Raw genomic sequence first — 17,381 nt, forward strand, 5'->3', positions numbered from 1 at the left:
ACCAGGTCACTGTCACGGTGTGGCTGCCTCCTCAGCCCTTCTGGGGTCTGTGTGTAACCCTCTGTTGTGGCCTGCAAGGCAGCTTCATCCTCAGGCTGTCTTTCTTCCTGTCCTGTGGTTATTTTCTTCCTCACCGTCAGTCTTCCCAAAGGTTCTGTCTGTACTCGCCGCCTCCATGTCCTGACCCTCAACCCAGCAGTTATGGAAACCGTGGTATCAGAAGTCACCAAGTACCTGTCTTCATCGAGTCTCGATCCCCGTCATACTTGACGTCCCTGTAGCTTTAGGCCCTGAAGCCCCCTTCCTGCAGCCGCTGTCGAGCACAAGCAAGCCCTCTGTTGGCCACACCTCCCTCCTAGGCTTCCTCACCACCATTCTCTTCTTGGCCTCCTCCTTCCTGTCACTTCTTAGTCTCAGTGTGCAGAGTTGGCGCTCAGCAGATATTTGTTCGGTGACTTAATAGACAGTAGCAACTAGACAATCCTCTTAAATTCCTCACTGGCTTTTAACCCCTTCTGCTCATTTATTCCCTTCTCTCCTGTCTGTTCCCATTGCCACAGCTGCTGCTCTAGGCCATGTACTGACTTGGATTAGAGCAGTCAGAGCCCACGCATTGCACAACTCCAGGGGGTGCTGTTTACTCGGTAGTCTGCGAACGTGCCGTCCGCACACCAGGATCCTCGCTGCCTCCGGGGCACCTCACGTGTGGTCATCGTTCTCTTCCCAAAAGAACTGCTCCCCTGCTCAGAAATCATCTGTGCCTCTGCTTCACTAGTAAAATCTAATTCCTTCCTATGGCATTTAAGGTTTTCTTGTCTGTTCCCAGTGTTTTCTCAGCCTCTTCTCCTCTCGCCCGTGAGCCTTACGAGCTGTGTGGCATTGGGCAAATTATTTAACTTCTCTAAAACTGTTTCCTCATCTATGAAACGAAAGCGGTAACAGCACCTACCTCAGAATGACAGTGCGTGTAAAGTGCCTGTCCAGACACTAGTGCCCTTCTGCCCGGACCACAACACTAACCGTCCTCTCCTCTCACTGTCCCCTGACGTGCTCTACCCTGTCCCACTCTCGGGTCTCAGTCCATGCTGTTCCCTCAGGCCAGAATACCCTTTTCCTGCTCCACATTTCCTATTACCTGTTGAAACTCTAGTCTTCCTTGAGTCCTCAGATGAAACTTCATCTCCCCAGTGAAGCCTTCCCTGATACCCCTCAGGAGGAATTCATCCCTCTCTGCTCAGTGTTCCTGTGGCACTGATTTATGCTTCATTTCTGAAACTTGTATCATGTCTCGTATTACAGTTATTTCTGGACTTGTTCCCCACCCACCCCACCCCCACTGTTGTACTGTGAACTCCTTAGAAGCAAGTACCATGTCTCCATCTCAGTGTGTAATAAGTGGTGGTGGAGCATCTGCTAGGCTAGGGGTCGGGGGACACAGGACCGAACCAAAGAAGTCCCGCCCCAGAAGGTGCAGGGTGTACAGTGAATGGAGGAGCCAGTGATTTGAGGCGTCAGCGTGCACTGTGGCCAGAGGGAAGTACAGGATGCTGTGGGAGCACATGCCATGGGGACATGGCCTCGTCAAGAGCGCCTTGCTCAGCTTGGCCTCTCCAGCAACAGGCAGTACATTGCAAACCGGAGGTCTTGTATGAATCTTGCTTAACGTCTCGTGCCTGGGGCTGCCCCTGCTCGGGAGCTTTGTTCCCCCGTCACCTCCTTCAGAGCAGGCTGCTCGGGCCTGGGCACCACAGGCCTGCTATGGGCCAGCTGGGGTTTGGGTTGCTGTGGCCCCTTTAAGAACAGGCCCCACATGCACCACTGCTGGCGGCCCTGCCTCCTGTCAGCCTTCTTCCTCCAGCCTCACAGCCACAGGAGGATTTCTCAGCAGAGGAAAAATTCCCCCCTTCCTCCCCCCCCCCTTTTAATGCCCGGGGCCCTTCACTTCCATAATTCTTCATTTTCCAGCCTTGAACGTAAGCCAGACACATCTGTCTGGCCATATGCGTGAACCCTGGAGTCTGTGCCGAGGTGGCTGTAAAACAGGGCCGGTGAAGGCCCTTCTGGGAGAGCACACACATGTGTGTGCCCTCGGGCCATTGGCTCCCTGCCCAGAACCACGGGGCTGCAGCACTCCAAACCCATGTTAACCTTTTCTTATTTTTCCTCTTTTTGTTTAATTTAAGGGGGGAAAATCCCAAGGAAAAGGTATAAATTGTCCTGGGAGTGGGGGAGAGGCTCCTAGCTGGAGAGGCCATTATTGTTGGCAGGTACCTGGGTCACACTAATACAATAAGGAAGAGAGGAGCATCGGGTGAATTAAGATTGGAGAGATGGGCTGTAAATTACACTGCTCTGAACTCCATCAGTCTCCAGGGGTGTTAACCGAGAGGTGTAAGGCAAGTCCCCAGCTCCCGGCGCCTTTTACAGATGCAGCAAAACAGGAACCACACATGTTTGGGGAAGGGGATATGAAGATGGAGTTGAAAAAATCCTCCTGGCCCCCATGATGGCTATAAAGTCCAACTGAGATCTGGGGCTGTAGCCACACCCCCACTTCCCTTCTCCCACCTAGACCCCTGGGCCCAAGCTCATCTGTGGGATGGGGGAGGTGAGGCCTAGCCTCCCTCCGCAGCCTGTCCCTCCCCGCTTCCGGCCTTGCACAGAGGCTGGTGAGTGGGGCCGACTGGAGGTCAGAAAAGGGGTGTGGGCAGCTCTCCGGGCCTGTGCAGCTGGAGCCACGGCACCCAGGCAAGTCCCTGAATACTGCGGGGCCAAGACCGCCCACCTGGGACTTTGAGGCCACGCTCTCTGGCTCACCCTAGGCTTTGCCTGTTGCCTGAGACACCTCTTCACATTAGGTCGGTTCTGCCCACCTGGATGCTTTCTGACCGAGTCCTTTTCATTCCCGTTGCCATTCTTGGGAGGTGTCTGGAGACCAGAGTGCCAGGTACATGGTTTGTCTGGGCAGTTGGTCTGAGGTGTTTCAGGCCTAATCAGGCCCCTAGGGCTAAGCAGTCACTGAAAATCCGCCTCTAGGCATGAGGCGTGGCCTCTTGGCACCTCATCCTGGCCCTGTGAATCCCCCCCCCCCTCCTGCTTCCACGAGGCTTTGCTGTGATTTGTGCTGCTGTCGGGCGGGGTCGGGTTTCCTGAGCAGTTGCAAACATCCCACCTGAAACATAACAGGCTCTTCCTCTGGCCACAGCTATTGTTTCCCTCGGCATTATGGCCACAGTCTTGCTCTGTAGCCAGCAATGACATGTGTTCTGAAAATAGCTTGGCTCCCCTGTCCCCTTCCCGCCCACCCACCCTCCTGAAGATGCAGTCACTCCTTTGTGGTGGCCCCAGGAGTTTCACTCTAAATATAGCTGCGGCCCATTCACACTGCCACCCAGCTGGGGGAGGGTGGTGCTGTGGAACAATGGGGCACACACAGAGCCCCCCACACCTGTATGGAAGCTAGCGGAAGGCAGACACTCAGCCCTGGCTCCTAGCTGTCGGAGGCAGGGTGGGAGCCACTGCACTACCAGGCCAGGGGCACGTTCACGCCAAGGCAGGAAAGCACATCAGCCTGCAGAGCCGGGCAGCCGCCCGCCCTACTCGAGCCATTCCAGAGCCCGCTCCAGCTTCTCCACAAGCCGTGGCGCTGGGTCTCCAGTTTGCTGCAGCCCCTCTCGCCTCCCTGGCTCCTGCAGCGTCCACAAGGTCCCGACCTCCTACAGAATGAACCCATGGGCTGTTGGCTGGAGCAGCACCCTTAGGCTAGTACTGCTTGGAGCAAGCCCAGAGGTGTCATGCTCACCCTGCCACTCCCTCTCCGTCAGGAAAAGGCACACCTCCTGGGCATTCTCAGAACGAGAGTTATCCGGATAAAATTCAAGTCAGAGTAGCCATAAGATGCCCTCCAGCTCTGAGATTCTGTGATTGAGCTCGTTGAGCGAGGTATTGTTGAAGAAACTATAGGAAAAGAAGACCATTCTCTTTGAGCTCTTTACAGTCTAGTTTGAAAATAAAATCAGTCCTCATAAAACTATAAGAAGCAGCAAGCAACTCATCCTGATCATAAATTTTTTGGGTGGTTTTTGGTTTTTGGTTTTTGTTTTGGTTTTTTTGTTTGGTTTTTGTTTGGTTTTTGTTTTTTCTGATTGTAACTTTTGAAAAGAAAGCAGGCACACGTTAAGTTCTGTGGCACTGACTGAACATCCAGAGAAGGGATCCTAAACAGAGACTTCCCCATGAGCACCCACCCTACATGACGATGTTTATCATGCCAGGGGTTTACCAGCCCCTGGTGCTGCCTGCTCTCTTTTGATAGCAAATGCAGTATCTGCTCCCTTTGGTTTCTGTGGCTCGAGAAGGAACTGCCTGCCTGCACTGTCAGTGGTTATCTCACCAACTATTCCTATTTTTTATTTCATTTCCATTTTTCCATTTTTCATTTTTAAAAAAGCTTTCTATGTCATTAAAGAAAAAAAAGACAATAAGAGTACCATGAGTCTTATCATCTTATCACAGAAGTTAACAACCCTGTCTCTCTCCCCTCCCCATCTCCAGCTCTGCTCCTGAGTGGTTTCCCCAGATAGTTACCCTCCTGGATAATCTAAGAGGTGAAAAATGGAGCTGGTCAGGAGGAAGGGAAACTGACACTTGTGAGGTTATTAATTCACGTATCAGGCATTTTCCTAGATACTTTCACATACAAAATGAGCACCGAAATTTGCTGTGGCACAGAACTTCTTGTTTCTGGTGAAGACATTGCTCTGGCCAGAGAGGCCCAGGGATAAATGATTCCATCACCCAGTAGAGGGACGGGAGCAGCCACACTCCCTGTGGAGTCCTAAGCGGAAGGAAGACTTAAGAGGGCCTTCTCTCAATGTGGCTCTGCTTCGTGACTTGGGTTCTTCAAGTTCCACAGCTCCTGTGTGAGCTAATTGCAATACCTTTTATTTGTAATTCTCAGTGTCCCAATTTTCAGTGGGTCAGCATCCCCAAAACATCCCCACAGTCTAGAAGGAACTTAACCTATAAAGAGCCCTTCTCCCAAGCCTGTTAGCTTCCTCATTAGATGTTACTGTGGATTATCTCTTTCCCAGTTCCCCATTGCCTTGCTCAAGGATGCTCTCATACCTCAGAGAAAGTTGGCTACTTAGCACCTTCCAGAAACAGAATTGAGTTCTTTTTTTCCTTCCACACTTGATGACAACTCGGTTCCTACTACCACTGGTGTGATTCAAAGTGTCCGTGCTTTCCTTGGGTTCCCAGTTCATTATCCAAGGACCATCGTGGCCCAACCTTAGCTGCAACGAGAAGGGTTCCTGTGGACCTCTCCTTCCGGGTCAGCACACTTGACTCCAGGCCAGGGCCAGTCTGTCTGAATCACAGCATTCCAGTTGAGCCCCCCTCACCCCCACCAGAGGCTTCTGCAGCTTTTTACTCATACAAACAAAAATAAATCTCACTACCGGCCTCTGAACTCCACAGCAGCTTGCTTCCCCCGTCTCCCCAAGCGTCCCATGGCTGTGAGTGGGGACTTGGCACTCTCCCCACCGACATCACTTTTTCACTCCCTGCGCATCCTGTGTCCTTCTCTCACCGTGCGACCCAGAGATCGGAATGGGACGTGACGGCCGGCACAGGCGCCGTGCACAGCTGCCAGGAATCTGACGGGTAAAATCTGGAAAAGTTAGGAGGGCAAATGCTAAACACACACACACACACACACACACACACACACACACACACAGCACCACTCAGAGAGGGCCGGAAACACAGACACCCGCAGAAGAGGGCCTGCAGACTCCCGGTCCCTCTTCCGTCTGCCATTCTTTTGAAAGGTACTGGGCCAGTCTCATGACCCAGGTATGATACCCCCCAGAGGCCCACAGGTACCCCAGGAGAAGGGGGAGCAGCTTCATTTAACCTCCTGAGACTCCGTGAGGGCATGTGGGGAACAGGAAGCAGTTGTGTGGTGACTCACTAGGCAGAGCCAGGTTAAGGGAAGTTGTCTGCGGGCGTCCCTGGGACCGGATGATGGCAGCACAGCTCCAACCACCCTCATACAGCTTGACCCCACCCCACCCCTGGGGAACCAACAAGGTTGCCACCTCCCTGAGAGCCCGCACGGCCTTTGTTCACCTTTCTGGCCCTGAGCCAGAGGTCTGAGAACTCAGACAGTTAGAGCTTCCCTGTACCCTGCTCCTAGGTGTTTCTTCCGTCCTGTCATCAGAACACACAAGCAGGCTGTTAGCCCTCGCCCTCCCTTGGTCACCTGGCTTAAAAAGGCCAGCTTTCTAAAGGTGGGATGGTTCAGGGTCTCAGGAGCTCATTATTGTTCACTCAGGGTGAGGAATGGCAGCCAGGTCCTCTTCTTTAGAGTCAGAGCAGAGCTGGCCTATCATTTCTGCAGGCAGGAAAACTAAGATGTGAAGAGTCTCGGTGGGGCGGTGGCAGAGATCTAGTGCTCAGGTCCCTGAGCCCCTGTCCTCTTCCCAGCCAGGTCTCTGTTCTGTTCCTTCTCCCCCAGAAACACAGAGATTTGGGGGCTTGTGATACCAGGAAGAATGTTCCTGGCAGTGGAAAAGCTGGATAGAGAACAGCAAGATCTGGGGAAATGAACAGCTGGAATGCCGCCGCTCCCCATGAGGAGGAAGAGTAGAGCCCCTGTTCTTCTTCTTTTTTTAATTTTTTTTTTTTTAACATTCAGTTTTGAGAGAGCACAAGCGGGGAAGGGGCAGAGAGGGAGACACAGAATCCGAAGCAGGCCCCAGGGTCTGAGCTGTCAGCACAGAGCCCGATGTGGGCCTCAAACTCACAAACTGCGAGATCGTGACCTGAGCCGAAGTAGAATACCCAACCAACTGAACCACCCAGGCGCCCCCATTAGAGTGCCTGTTCTTACAGAACACCCGAGCCGCTAAATAGTGGCCTATGTTAATTCTATATGAAGAAAAAATAAATTTTTTTAAAAATGCCACAAGGGGAGTTTAGTGGACTGGGGGTATCATCGTGCAATTGGTCACCCCACAGGGAGGGACTGCCACCCGAATCCCCCGAGAAGATGGCCGGCAGCGGGGGTGCTTTCCCCTGCTGAGGCAACAGCAGCAGGATGACTTCGTCAGACTGGGCCTCTCAGCTGCGTTTCTCATGCCTGCCTGTGGCCTGTGGCCTGTGCCTTCCACCAGCTGTGGTGGCAGTGGCAGCAACGACTTACTCATAGGAAGAGGTCCCCAGTAGGTCACAGAGAAGCCACCCCCAGCATTCAGAGGCATGCCCTTTCAGTTTTACTGTCGTTGCCAGTGAAACCTGAGCGCCTTCCTCCCTGACTGTTAGCGGCCGGGGCCAGTACTGTGGGACCCGTCTCGGTTGGCACGCACACCAGTCCCCCTGCTCTGAGCCTGTGTCTGTGTCCTTGCTGGTTGGCGTGTGGCAGAAGATCAGGAGAGGGCGGGACAGGGCTGGGACCTGCTGGCCTGGTCCCTGCCAGATTTGTGTCGGTGCCCTCCTGCTGTGCACCCAGGGAGCACACCGTCTGGGCAGATGCCAGCAAATCATTTTGCTTCTTGGCCATGGTCCGCACAAGAGGAAGCAGCACAATAGTGACCATGTTCTGTAGTGACAGACCCAGGGCCTATCTCAGAGGGCCGCTGCCACTCGGGGCTGTGTCAGACTTGAGAAAGTCGGGCTTTCACAGATGTGCGTGGAGCGTCCCTGAAAGATGTGAATGTCCATCAGACAGACAAGCCTCCAGGCCATGTGGTCTTCGAGGGGTGGTGCCCAGACCACTGGTGCTGAGTGAGTTGTTTTTTTAGCGGCACACAGGAGATGCTTTGGCTTTTTATTGTGCAAGTATAGCTTGCACTGGTAAGCTTAAGAAGAGGCTAAGCCAAAAATAGTTGCCTTAAAGTCAGTTTCATGAAAAAACACCAAGTAAATAATCATACAGGTTGTGCAGAGCAGCGGCAAAGGAGCACAGGTAGAACACAGGACTGATGTTGAGGAAACACTGCTGCTGGGCGGGGGGCAGCTGATCTCATCAGCCTGGGTGTTGCTCTCTGTGAGCATGTGAGTTGGGTCCAAATCCATCACACCGTATGGACTCCTGCTGCTGTGGGCATTAATAATTCGTTGTCAGCATCACTGTTTTTATATTGCCTTTGAGCGTAACCTTTGTTTTCTGGCCATCCAGTGAAGTAAACTGAAATAACAAATGCACTATATAAAGTGTTCGCGCTGAGCAGTACCCCTCTATACGCTGCCTAGGTAATGTGTGTGAAACCACTTTCCTATCCAGGGAAGCTGACTCCCCCTTGGTGATTTTTAGCCCAGGGTCTGTCTTTCAGAAACCTGTAACTTTTAATACCATCGGGGCTTTCTCTGGCCGAGGCAGGGTTTTAGTCACACGCTGTTCCTCAGGCCATCTAGTCTGTGTTGATTGTTATTGCAGTACTTTGCCCAGTCCTTGGGCCCGTCCCTCAGGCCTGACAGGGACTGGCTGTCCCTCTGGAGCGGGGAGAGTTTCAGGAGGCAGGATGCTGACACACTGTGTAGTCAGGGCCCTGGCTCGTCCACCCACTTGCCTACTCACTCTGGCTCGCTCACCGTTCTGTGTCCCTGTAGGCTGTCCTGGAGGACCAGAGTCAGATGAGGCAGATGGAGCTCGAGATCAGACCCTTGTTCCTTGTACCAGACACCAACGGCTTCATTGACCACCTGGCCAGTCTGGCACGGCTGCTGGAGAGCAGGAAGTACATCCTGGTGGTGCCCCTCATCGGTGAGTCAGGCCTGAGCAACCCTGCACGTGCGCAGCAGGCCCCTCTACACATATGCCCCACGGCCCGGGGGGCTACACAGGCAAGGGAGCCCCGCGGCGTGCGTATGACAGGATTTGCAGGGAAGTAGGGTGTGCGTGGGGCAAGGAAAATTGTTTAATAATCAGAGCAGTTCAAATTATTATGGCTGATCCATGGCTTAAACTGCTTGAGCAAATGGACTCCTGTGTCCCAGCAACCAGAGGCTGCATGAGCCCAGCCCTTGTTTTTATCCTTATAAAGCTTGCAGTAAAACAGCAAAGCTGGTTCCCGTTATTGGTAAACACTCAGCCCTGGCAGATAACGGCAGTGCTGCTGGGTGGTCTGGCAGGGAGGCTGGGAGGATTTTGAAGTGGTTAGATGCCTTTGGTCTGATTGTCTTGTAGCTTTTCATGATCATTCTGTTGGTTCGAGGTAGCATTCTTCTGGCCGGTGTCACCCTAAGGCCAGGCTGATGGAAACCCTCCAGAGCAAGCCCTTGGCTCATGCCTGTGGATTCCTGCCACTTGGGCCCTTACCGCTGTCTGGTCACTGGTGCTGGTGCAGGGTCAGCATCTCAGGACCCAGCTAGCTTGCTTCCACCCTCAGGCCAGAAGAGCCCAGCTGGGCTGTCTCCAAGGGACTGTCTAGGCACTGTCTTAGTTCTTGGAGCTCTATGGTGGGTCAGCCTGAGGATGGGCTGTGGGCTCTGGGCGCCTGGTATCCCTGATAGAGCTCATATAGCTGATGGCCATCCTGTGGAGGGAGAGGGCCTGGAAGGTGACTGGCTTTTCAGTGTCCCCTTCTCAGCAGCTGCTGGGAGCCAGTTCGGGATCCTTGTCCTCTGGAAAAGCTGCCAGACTGGCAGTCTGCCTGCCAAGCCACCTCTGACATCCATGCCAAGATGTTCCATTGGGCCTCCCCTCCTAGTCCCAAGTGTCTTAGTGCCAGATGAGGGTGGAAACAAAGGGCAGGAAACATCCGCCCCTGCAGAGGCTATAGAACCCTGGGGGGTTGTGGGAAACACGTTAGCACCACCTGAGAATGTTGGCACTGAAGCAGCCCTCGTCCCGCCTCCACCCTCCCTGTCTTCCTTCCCCCTCCCCATGTGGCCTGGCCAGAACCTCTAAAACCCAGGCCTTTAGACCTAAGGGAAGGCTTTCTGTTCTTCAAAAGTAGAGCAGCAAGACCATCAAGTTTTTCCAGCTTTCCCTCTTTCCTCACAGCGTCCTGGGGTGGGGCGGCTATCAGGATAACATGTCTTCGTGCTTTCCTATCCAGGAGAGTTTTAGGGGGAAGAAAGTGAGTAAGTGGTCATTTGTTTTGCTAATGGTCAGGAAATGGTATAAACTGACAGAGGTTGCTGACATCTCAGGAGCCCCCCTAAGACTTGGAAGGAGCCTCAAACACCATCCAAGGCTAGCAGGGGTTTTGGTCACCAGCACCATCTGTGCCCCTATGGTGTGCTCAGGCTCCTTGTCCCTGAGGGATCTCACGGAAGGCAGAGCTTCAAGACCTTGGCCTTGAGGAGCTTATGGTTCAGTAGGGAAAGCCAGATATGGTAGGGAGGGAGCAAATATATGAGAAAACCCATAGGAGAGGGACACATGTAGAATAAATCGATGGCCCCCGTTGTTGCTGGGAAATGACAGCGCCACTACAGCAGTGAGGGCCAGCTTCTTTGAACCTTCTTCAGCTGGGCAGGGCCCTCAAATCTCAGGAGCTGTAAAGAGCACTCCTGTTCAGTGAGGCTCCCTCAGTGGATTCCCGCCCTGTGTCCAGAGCACAAAGGGTTAAGCAGACAGCTTTCCCTGCTTGTTTCTTGTGCTCTTTAACCTGCTCCTGCTCCTTAGGCCTGACCCTAGCATCAAGAAGCCCCGCCTGGTGCAGAAGCACAAACAAGCTTCCCCTTTGAAGCCTGTTTAGTTTGGAAGCAGGAAAGGAGATTTTGGGATGGAATACCAGTTTTTCGTGTTTGATGTTCTGTTTGCCGTACCATACACCCGTCCACCACCACTTCCCAGCCTCAACCATACATTGTGTGGACATGTAGCAGCCTCAAGTTGCTGAAAGCGTGGGCATTGTGTGTGTGTGTGTGTGTGTGTGCGTGCATTCCCACATGGGCCCTTTCCAGAAAGTGTCTCTGAATACCCAGACAGTGAGTGCCAGGCTCACCATGGAACAGCATGCTCATGCCGACTCCCCGAGCCATGAATCATTGCACTGAGGAGAGGCCTCAGACCCCAAACTCTCCCGGAGCCCCCAAGGAGTGCATATTTCCCACTTGACCTCAGGCTTTTGGCTGGAATTTTGGAAAGAATCTTCACCAGAAAATGAAGCCGTGTCCCAGACACATAGGCAGGCAGACACATACACACACACACACACACATACACACACACAAACACGTGCAGTATCAGCGGAGTGTCTGTGCCAAGGGCATGGTTTGAGGGAATACCACGGCCCCTGCAAGTAAGGCCGTGACTGTTGCTTCCCACTTGGTGACCTGCCTGCACTGTGCCAGGGGATAGTGTGTAGAACTCTGCCCCTTGTGAACTTCTGTGGTTGGGGGTCCAGGTTGATGAGGGGGCTGCCTCTTGTCCTGTAGCAGCTACCCTTGCCTCTCTTGAGAAACTCTTTCAATTTGATCCTATAACTAAGGAATGTGATGGAGGGGCCAGGTTTCGTCTTCTGAATACAGCAGCTCCAGAAAATCCGTGTAAGTTCCTTCTTGGAGGAGGGCGGGGCCCAGGGGAAGGCGCAGAAAGATAGAACTCTGTGTAAAGTCTGGGACACTTCTTGCCTCCCAAGTTCTCCTAAGCATCATTGGAAGACTCCTTTGGGCAAGATGGATTCTGTGGTCTGGGAAGGGGCTGGCTGGGAGTGAGCCTAGGGAGCTGATAAACTTGTGGAACTGTGTCTCATCAGTGATCAATGAGCTGGACGGCCTGGCCAAGGGGCAGGAGACAGACCACCGGGCTGGGGGCTATGCCCGTGTGGTGCAGGAAAAGGCCCGGAAGTCCATCGAGTTCCTCGAGCGGCGATTTGAGAGTCGGGACTCTTGTCTGCGGGCCCTGACCAGCCGTGGCAATGAACTGGAATCCATCGCCTTCCGCAGCGAGGACATTACTGGCCAACTGGTAAGACCTGTGGCAGAAAGGGAGAGCCCACAGTCTACCTCAGAACAGGGTCTCCGGGAAGTCAGGCAGCTCAGGCAGCCTAGGCAGCTGAGGGGGGGCAGCCACCATTGAGGCCCAGGAGGGGCGGTTCTGTGTCTCCTAGATCACTCTTGGCACAGTTGGACCCAACCAAGCAGGGCCTGACGTGTATGGGAGGGACTCCAGGATGTGATCCTCCCCAGGAACCCCAGAGGCAAAAAGTTATACCTGTGCCGCCTCCGAATGGCGCCCCCTCCTGCCCAATGGCCCTTCTCACACTTTCTTCCTCCAGGGTAACAACGATGACCTGATCCTCTCCTGCTGCCTCCACTACTGCAAAGACAAGGCTAAGGACTTCATGCCCACCAACAAAGGTACAGCTTTGCCTCTGCCTCAGGATCATCCACCCCCCATGCCCTACCATCCTCAGCCCTAGGAAAGGGTTCCTCCACCACCAACTCTGGCCTGGGAAGTTTGATAAATCAGAGGTCAGGTTTGATGCAAGCCTGAGGCCAGACTCTGGAAATCCAACTTCCCTGTCACAGCTTCCCCCACTCCCCGGTGGACCCTGGGCCAACTAGGGGTGGACCTAGCCCAGGAAGCAAGGCTCTAGGCAGGGAGCTTTCCCACTCGGCATGGATCCATTTCCTTTCTTGGGTCCTCAGTGAGTTCTCTGACAGCAAGAATGTCTTTATGATTCAGTGTAGCTTATTCTGGCCATGGTCTCCTGAGCCCAGCCCTCTGCAGCTCTGAGAGGACAGTCCCCAGTGGTCCCTGGGGCCCACCTCCCTTTTCTTGGCCGTGTTCACACTCTCAGTTCATCCCTGAACGTTTGCCCTCTGTCAGGCCGGTGACGGAGGTACTTCCCTAGTGAGTAGTGGGCCTTCTCTTCCTGTCTCAGTGTCATATGCCATCACACTTTGGGGGCAGGTGACAGCTTGAGGACTGAGCCCTCAGCCTAATTTTCAAGACCTCTTTGGTGACTGGAGTCCTGTCTTTGGCCCAAAGACCCACCTTGGGACGCTTTTCCAGGGGCTTGAGCACCTCATTCTCAACCCAGAATGCTTTCCTGCATGGCCCCTCGGAGTCAGCAAGGCTCAGGTGTTTTCTGCTCCTGGCTTCCAGGGGTCTGATGTTTCCTCGTAGGATGTCCTAGCTCCGTGTCGTCTACAGACTTGGTCATTCTTACCACTTGGTCTCTGTCTATGTATAGGTAACTACATCCTGTCCTTTTCCTTTAGCCGTTGTTGCTCATCTCCCTTCCCTGCTCAGTTTCCTACCCTGGCTTCCAGACTAGTCGGGGCACTGTCTTCTCCCCTGCTGCTCCTACCCGAGTCTCTGCACCAGGGGCTGGTAATGAACCCACAGGTGCTGTTCAGAGGGGTCCTGCCATGTGGCTTGTACATTCTGGCCCTCAGAGCCAGACCTGGAGCAGTGAAGTGATAAAAAGGAGTCCTGGCTGAACCAAACGGGGGAGCTTGTGTTCTGCTCCCAGGCAGCGTCCTAGAGGGGCACCTTCTGAGAGAGAGGTAGGCAGGACTGCAGGCCTTGTTGGGAAGTGTAGTTCAGATACTGCTGCGGCCCCACCCAGCCTCAGAGCTGTTTCTTTCTCAGCAGAGACAAATTTTGGCTTTCACCCTACTAGTCTCTCCACCCCCCACACACACTTCACCCTAAACAGCCTACAGGAACCCATTGCCATCCTGGGGACCGCCCCTATCAGAATTACATCAGCAACGGCTAGTGTAATCAAACCCCATTTGTCAGTGTGAATTCTTAGCAGATTAACTTGTCAGATTCACAGAGAAACCGTCACTAAATGTTTATGTGTAAACGATGTTGAATTTTAAAATCATGTGGATTATGGCGGATGGGGCCTGACAAGATGACAGTCTCTGGTTTCTAACAAAGTGAAGTTACCAGTGTCAAAACAGAGGATGTTTATTGTTAAAAATGTCTGAAAGTATCCACAGAAACCCCTGCAGACCCCTGCCAGCAACGCAGGGCCTTAGTCAACTGACCTAAGGTCTGGGACTCTCTTGGTCCGAGCCCCAGGGCAGGAGCGGTGGGGCTGCCTTGAGCAGCCAGCTGGGAACCCCATATTAGCACAGGCCAGCACCACCACGCCAGAGGGCCCAGGCCCAGGCAGTTGAGCTCCAGCTCCAGGCCTCCTCTCTGCTCAGGCGGCCATCCTCTCCCCATCTGCCCACCGCAGCCCCTCACCTCCCACCCCTCCTCCTTCCACCTCTCCCCTCTGCTCACCAGCGTCCTCAGCCTCTCCCTCCCTCTTCCCCCAAACTCCTCCCAGGCTGACGGCCAGTTCTCAGCCTCCCTGCCTGGAGCTGGCAAGCCTGAAACCGTTCAGGTCTGACCTGGACATTTGCGATTGCCCAGCCCCGCCAGCCCCCCGCAGTCAGCAAGCCCCGCAGGACATTTCCTGTGCCTCACTGTCTGCCGGACCTCCGTCAGGAAATACCCAGCCTGGGACTGAGGGGTGGGCCTGCCACCAAGCGGCCTGCCCAGGGGTGGGGATGTCACTTGTGTGGGTACTTGGCCCTGGTTGAATCTCCCCAGTACATTAAGAGGTTAGGAAATTAGGGGAAGAGAGGTAGTGGAAGACATCTTGCTAAGAGGTCATCTAAAAAGAACAAAGGCTGCCTGTGCTGATATAGAAAGAGCTTTAAAATATGTAAAATTTGAATAAAGTAAATATGGCTAGTATGATTATAATGTAGGAAAAAAGCTTATGTAAGAAGTATACGTACTCACGTGTGCATAAAGAAATCCGAAAGCACGCACAGATCGAGCCCTCGGGAGCAAGACAGAGACACATGAAGGGAGACAGCTGGATGGATGACTGTGACTTTTCCTTTCCTTTGTCCTCTTCTCTACTGTTCAAGGTTCTCACCATTTACGTGGATTACTTTCATGTAATGGAGGAAATCATTGGACTCTAGTTCAGGGCCACCTTGGCCGCGGCTCTGCCAGGGACCCTGGCCCTCCTTTCCTCAGAGCTCCCCTAAACTAACCCCTCTTCTCACATCTGGGAGCCTGGATACACTGTGGATTCCATCTTGAGCTTTCTACCTCTTAATATGTAAAGCATTGGCCCGCTAGCCTTGGAGGGAGAGGATGTGCAAAAAGAGAGTAGTAATTGTGAGTCCAGGACCAGCCATACAGTCAGAAGGAGTAGAAGGAAAGGGGCTCCTTCTGCCCCTTCAGTTCAGCATCCTGGGAGAAGGGTCTGTGGAGGCCAGTGGCTCAGGCAGATCTCTAGGCAGGAGGCAACACAGCCCTGTGCTGGAGGTGGGGGTCTGAAGCACAAGGCCAGCGCTGGCCCAGCATGGTCCTCTCTAAGCCGATAGGGGAGGGGTACCCTCAGCCGATGGCGTGAGGGAAAGACTTACAGAAGGGCCAGGAAATGACCGTCCCTGACCCCTACGGGACCACATCCCCCCCCCCCCCCCCCAACCTCCAGAGAGAGGAGAGGCAGCCTGTGCCTCTGCCTCCTGCCCTCATTGAAGTCCTTCTGCTCTCTCCTGCCTACAGAGGAGCCAATCCGGCTACTGCGGGAGGTGGTGCTGTTGACGGATGACCGCAACCTGCGTGTGAAGGCACTGACGAGGAATGTGCCTGTGCGGGACATCCCGGCCTTCCTCACGTGGGCCCAGGTGGGCTGAGAGGGCCGCATCGGGGTCTCCCCCCGGAACCATTCCTGAGAGGCCACCAGGCACCCAGTGTAGCAACGAAGATGCCCACGTGCCTGAGCCACCAATCCACCCAGACAATAAACCATCCTCTTCCAACCCACGCCGTGGCCGTGCTGTGGGGGAGCTGCTCCTCACAGAGCCCCTCCTGAGGGTCGGGCGGAAGCTGCTGGGACCCTCCTGGGCTGCCAAGATTTAGCAGGGAGGTGGCTGGCTGCAGTGACAGCAGGTGGGTGAGCCAGATAGGCCACCCATGGTCTCAGCCTTTCTCCCTCCCCCTGTCTAGTTCAAGGGCTGGGGGAAGGCCTTCTCAGCACAGGGACTCAGACACTTTCTCAGCTGGAGATAGGGTAGGGGTTGCATTTCCATCAGGTGCAGGCGAAATGATGGGTCCCTTCAATCTTCAGAACCCCTGTCCTGAATGTGTCCCAAGAAGCTTTGGCCATGCCATGAAGAGAGTGCCCAGGGTGTGTGTCTCTCTCGGAGGCCTGGATTCCCCTAGGGACCCGGGTTGGGTTCTGGACACTAGATCCCAAACAGCAGCCCTAGGCCCCACCTTTCCTACCCTCTACCCCCAAACACACATCCATCCTGCTGCTCTTCCTATCCTTATCCATCTGAGTCCGTTACACTTTGCCACTCGTTTCCCCTTGGATGGTCATGGGTCTAGAGGGAGGGGACATATGGTCTCAGGCTCATGCTTCCTGGGTGGCCTTTGCCTGCTCCTCTCCCTCATTGGCCTTCCTTTTGTTCTAGTTCCCATTTCATGAAGTTTCTTCAGACTTTTCTCAGTCCCTCCCCCCCCCTTCTCTCTCTCTCTCTCTCTCTCTCTCTCTCTCTCTCCCCCTCCCTCCCTCCCTCCTGAATCCTCCCCTTGCCCCCCTCCCCTTTCTGGTGATGCCTCTCACCTCCCTGATCCCCTCAAGTTCTTCACCTCAGGTCCTTGCCATGGGGGTTCCCACTCTGAATCTTCCTCCTCTGGTACCTCCTCTGATACCTCTTCCTTCTCTGTGGCAGGACCCTAATAAAGTGTTCCTGCCCAAACCTTTCTCAGGCCCCTGCGCTCTGAGAAACTTCCAGGCTCCTGCAGCACCGCCTGAGGGTAGGATGGGCCAGTGCCTGAGAGGGGCATTGCCAAGCCTGGAGTTTTCACCCTTTCTAGCTTTGCCCTAGAAGAACTTGACACAGGGGCCTTTTGGCCTTTGAGGTTTTTGTTGCCTCTTAAGCTGGCACCTGTGTCCAAAGCCTCACTCGAGAGGCTTCCTACTGGGAATGGGTTCTCCCAAGCCAGGGACAGGGATGAGGGGAACTTGGAGGAAGACAGGGCCTTGAGGAGGAGCCAGGAGTAAATTTTGATGGGACCAGAGGGGGAATCCCCCAAAGCTCCCTGTCTGGACTGTACAGCCTGGCCAGAGGATGGGAATGAAGCTGTACCCTCCCTGAGGCCCCAAGATTATACCTGAATAAGGGGGTACTGTGCAGGAGAGCCACCAGTGGTTCAGGGGGATGAGTGCCCCAGAGCCTCAGAAGATGGACTCTTTGGGGTACAGGGTCCCGGCCTCTCCTTTGAGATCCTCTCCCCTGGATGAAGGCCAATGACTGGGTGGGTGGGAGACCTGGCTCTCCTTTCTGCCCCATTTGCAGCACTGGTTTTGTTTCCCTTAATAAATTTTTAGTTATGAACATGCCTGACCTCTTGCGCATCTGTCTCTGGGATCGGGGAGGGAAGA

At 54.1% G+C, this 17,381-nt stretch overlaps 1 protein-coding gene across 5 annotated transcripts in view; it reads left to right on the forward strand.

The window, feature by feature from the left end:
* Positions 1–17,336, forward strand: part of SMG6 (SMG6 nonsense mediated mRNA decay factor) — a 228,090-nt gene extending 210,754 nt beyond the window's left edge. For all 5 annotated transcript variants that reach the window (XM_047832481.1, XM_047832478.1, XM_047832480.1 and 2 more), the window contains 4 exons: positions 8,617–8,770; positions 11,715–11,926; positions 12,237–12,318; positions 15,494–17,336. In XM_047832481.1, the coding sequence (XP_047688437.1) occupies positions 8,617–8,770; positions 11,715–11,926; positions 12,237–12,318; positions 15,494–15,624 (579 nt within the window). In that variant the 3' untranslated portion in view covers positions 15,625–17,336. The remainder of the gene's footprint in view (positions 1–8,616; positions 8,771–11,714; positions 11,927–12,236; positions 12,319–15,493) is intronic.
* The last annotated feature ends 45 nt before the right edge of the window (positions 17,337–17,381 follow it).

The sequence above is a fragment of the Prionailurus viverrinus genome, chromosome E1, assembly GCF_022837055.1.
Source record: "Prionailurus viverrinus isolate Anna chromosome E1, UM_Priviv_1.0, whole genome shotgun sequence".
In the NCBI taxonomy this organism is placed as follows: Eukaryota; Metazoa; Chordata; class Mammalia; order Carnivora; family Felidae; genus Prionailurus; species Prionailurus viverrinus.